Source organism: Myotis brandtii, unplaced genomic scaffold (assembly GCF_000412655.1).
Source record: "Myotis brandtii unplaced genomic scaffold, ASM41265v1 scaffold65, whole genome shotgun sequence".
NCBI classification, from domain to species: domain Eukaryota; kingdom Metazoa; phylum Chordata; class Mammalia; order Chiroptera; family Vespertilionidae; genus Myotis; species Myotis brandtii.
The window spans coordinates 1300140-1302473 of NW_005370516.1; the positions used below are offsets into that span (position 1 = coordinate 1300140).

Genomic DNA, 2334 nt, shown 5'->3' on the forward strand with positions numbered 1-2334 from the left:
CAGCCCTAGCCAGTTTGGCTCAGTGGATAGAGCATCAGCCTGTGGACTGAAGGGTCCCAGGTTCGATTCCTGTCAAGGGCACATGCCCAGGTTGCGGGCGATCCCTAGTAAGGGGTGTGCAGAAGGCAAGCCAATCAATGATTTTCATCATTGATGTTTCTATCTCTCTCTCCCTCTCCCTTCCTCTCTGAAATCAATACAAATATATTAAAAAAAATTTAGTCTCTTCCAAATCCTACCTCAAATTATCATATGATTCAATTTTAAAAGTTGACTGTTACTAATTTTTCACTATTATAAATAAAGCTCTGGTAAATATACATTTATATAAACCCGAGACCACAACTCTGATTATTCTTTTAAAACAGATATTTTGAAGTGGCTGAAATTTTTGCTCAATGCCAATTTTCCTTCCAGAAAACAATGGCAGCACACCAGCTCACTTCACCTGAGTCTTAGCTTTTTAAACCTGCTAATCTAAGATATGAGACAGAACATTAATTTCATTTTCATAGGCTATTATTCTCTTATTTTGTAAACTGACTTTTTGGTGTCCTTGGCTTATTTAAAAAAAATTGGAATTCCTTTCTCTAAACCTTACCTGAATCATTATATCTAAACAAGAGTCCAAATCTCCGACTTGCAGCTTGTAGGTGAGGCCATGCAGCAACATGTTAACAGTGAAAGTCAGGACATGGACCTAAAATGAAATGTGGAAAAAGGGGTAACTGGTTAAGACACCACGCTAGAAAAAAGTAAGAGCTAAGAACTGCTGCGAGGAGAGCACTCGGGTACATATCTGTCATTACTGCTGGGAGAAGCTTTGACAAATGACACGTACTTATATCACTATCTAAAATCCTTTGACCAAACAGTCATTTTGTACAAAAGCTGCTCAGAAAACACACGTCCATGCTTAGGATTATTGTGACTAAGCCAGGCCAGGGATGTATGAAGGCACAGAGCCTGGAACTTTACAAACCAACCTGTGAATTAAAGAGTATGCCAATGTTGAATGCAATCAAAGCTGGTACATAACATGCTGTGAAGGACACAAATAAATTTTTGCCCTCAAGAGTAACCAGAGCTAACATTCCTAAGAGTCTACCATAGGCTAGGCACATATTAATACCTCCCATGTAGGGAATCATTTAATCTTCACCCATTCTTTCTTTGATGTAGGTGCGGTGTTATCGGCATTTTTTAAGAGAAAGCTGAGGCACAGACAGGTCAAGTAACTAGCTCAAGATTACGTGTGTAGGAAGTGGTGGAGTCAGATTTGAAAGCAGACGGGCTGGCACCAGAGCCCTATCACTACGCTGCGCTGCTCTCAGGCTTTCTGATTCTTTATACTGTTTCCAAGGTAAACATCAGATAATGATCACAGGCCAAGGAAGCACACTGGGTTGTCCATACACAGTCTGGATTTTAAAGGCATAGTTTCATATGTATCTACTTGTGATGTTTTAGTGCTTTTACATATTTGAAATGTTTCCTGAGGCTTTAAATAATTTTAAAAAATACTTTTGGGAGGATGAAGAATGGCAGCCGAACAGTACAATTTTGGTAGTGTCTACATGACCAGATGTCCTCTATTTTAACTAAGTTTATTGGGGAGACATTGGTTAATAAGATCATACAGATTTCAGATATACAATTCTATAAGTCATCTGTATATTGCATGTGTGATCACCACCCAAAATCAAATCTCCTTCCATCACCACATATTTGACCCCCTTTACCCTTTACTACCCCTCCCTATTTTAATTATTTTAATAAATAACTAGAGGCCAGGGGCATGAAAATTCATGCACTCGGGGGGAGGGATCCCTCAGCCTGGCCTGTGCCTTCTCACAGTCCGGGACCCCTCGGGGGATGTCCACCTGCCAGCTTAGGCCCATCCCTGGGGGGACTGAGCCTAAACTGGCAGTCAGACATCCCTCTGGCAGCCCGGGAGCCCATGGGGAGCGGGCCTAAGCTGCAGTTGGACATCCTTAGTGCTGCAGAGGAGGCGGGACAAGCTCCTTAGTGCTGCCGAGGAGGCGGAAGAGGTTCCCGTCACTGCCGGTGCACTCGCAGGCAGCCCTCAGCCCGGCTTGTGCCTGAGTGGAGCTCCCCCTGTGGGAGCTCACTGACCACCAGGGGGCAGCTCCTGCATTGAGCATCGCCCCCCTGATGGTCAGTGCGTGTCATAGCGACCAGTCGTTCCCAGTCTTTCCGCTGTTAGGGTCAGTTTGCACACTACCCTTTTATTATATAGGATGGGATGGGTTTGAAAAACAGTTGGTTAAAGAAGAGCTACTTATTTAAATACTGTAGATGCTCCCTTATATT

General features: G+C 43.2%; 1 protein-coding gene across 1 annotated transcript in view; it reads right to left on the reverse strand.

Annotated features, from left to right (window-relative positions):
* LOC102256450 (small subunit processome component 20 homolog) overlaps positions 1 to 696 on the reverse strand; it is a 20970-nt gene extending 20274 nt beyond the window's left edge. Inside the window, exon 1 of the mRNA XM_005880725.2 lies at positions 602 to 696. Within this exon, the coding sequence (XP_005880787.1) occupies positions 602 to 673 (72 nt within the window). The 5' untranslated portion in view covers positions 674 to 696. The remainder of the gene's footprint in view (positions 1 to 601) is intronic.
* Between the last annotated feature and the right edge of the window lie 1638 nt (positions 697 to 2334).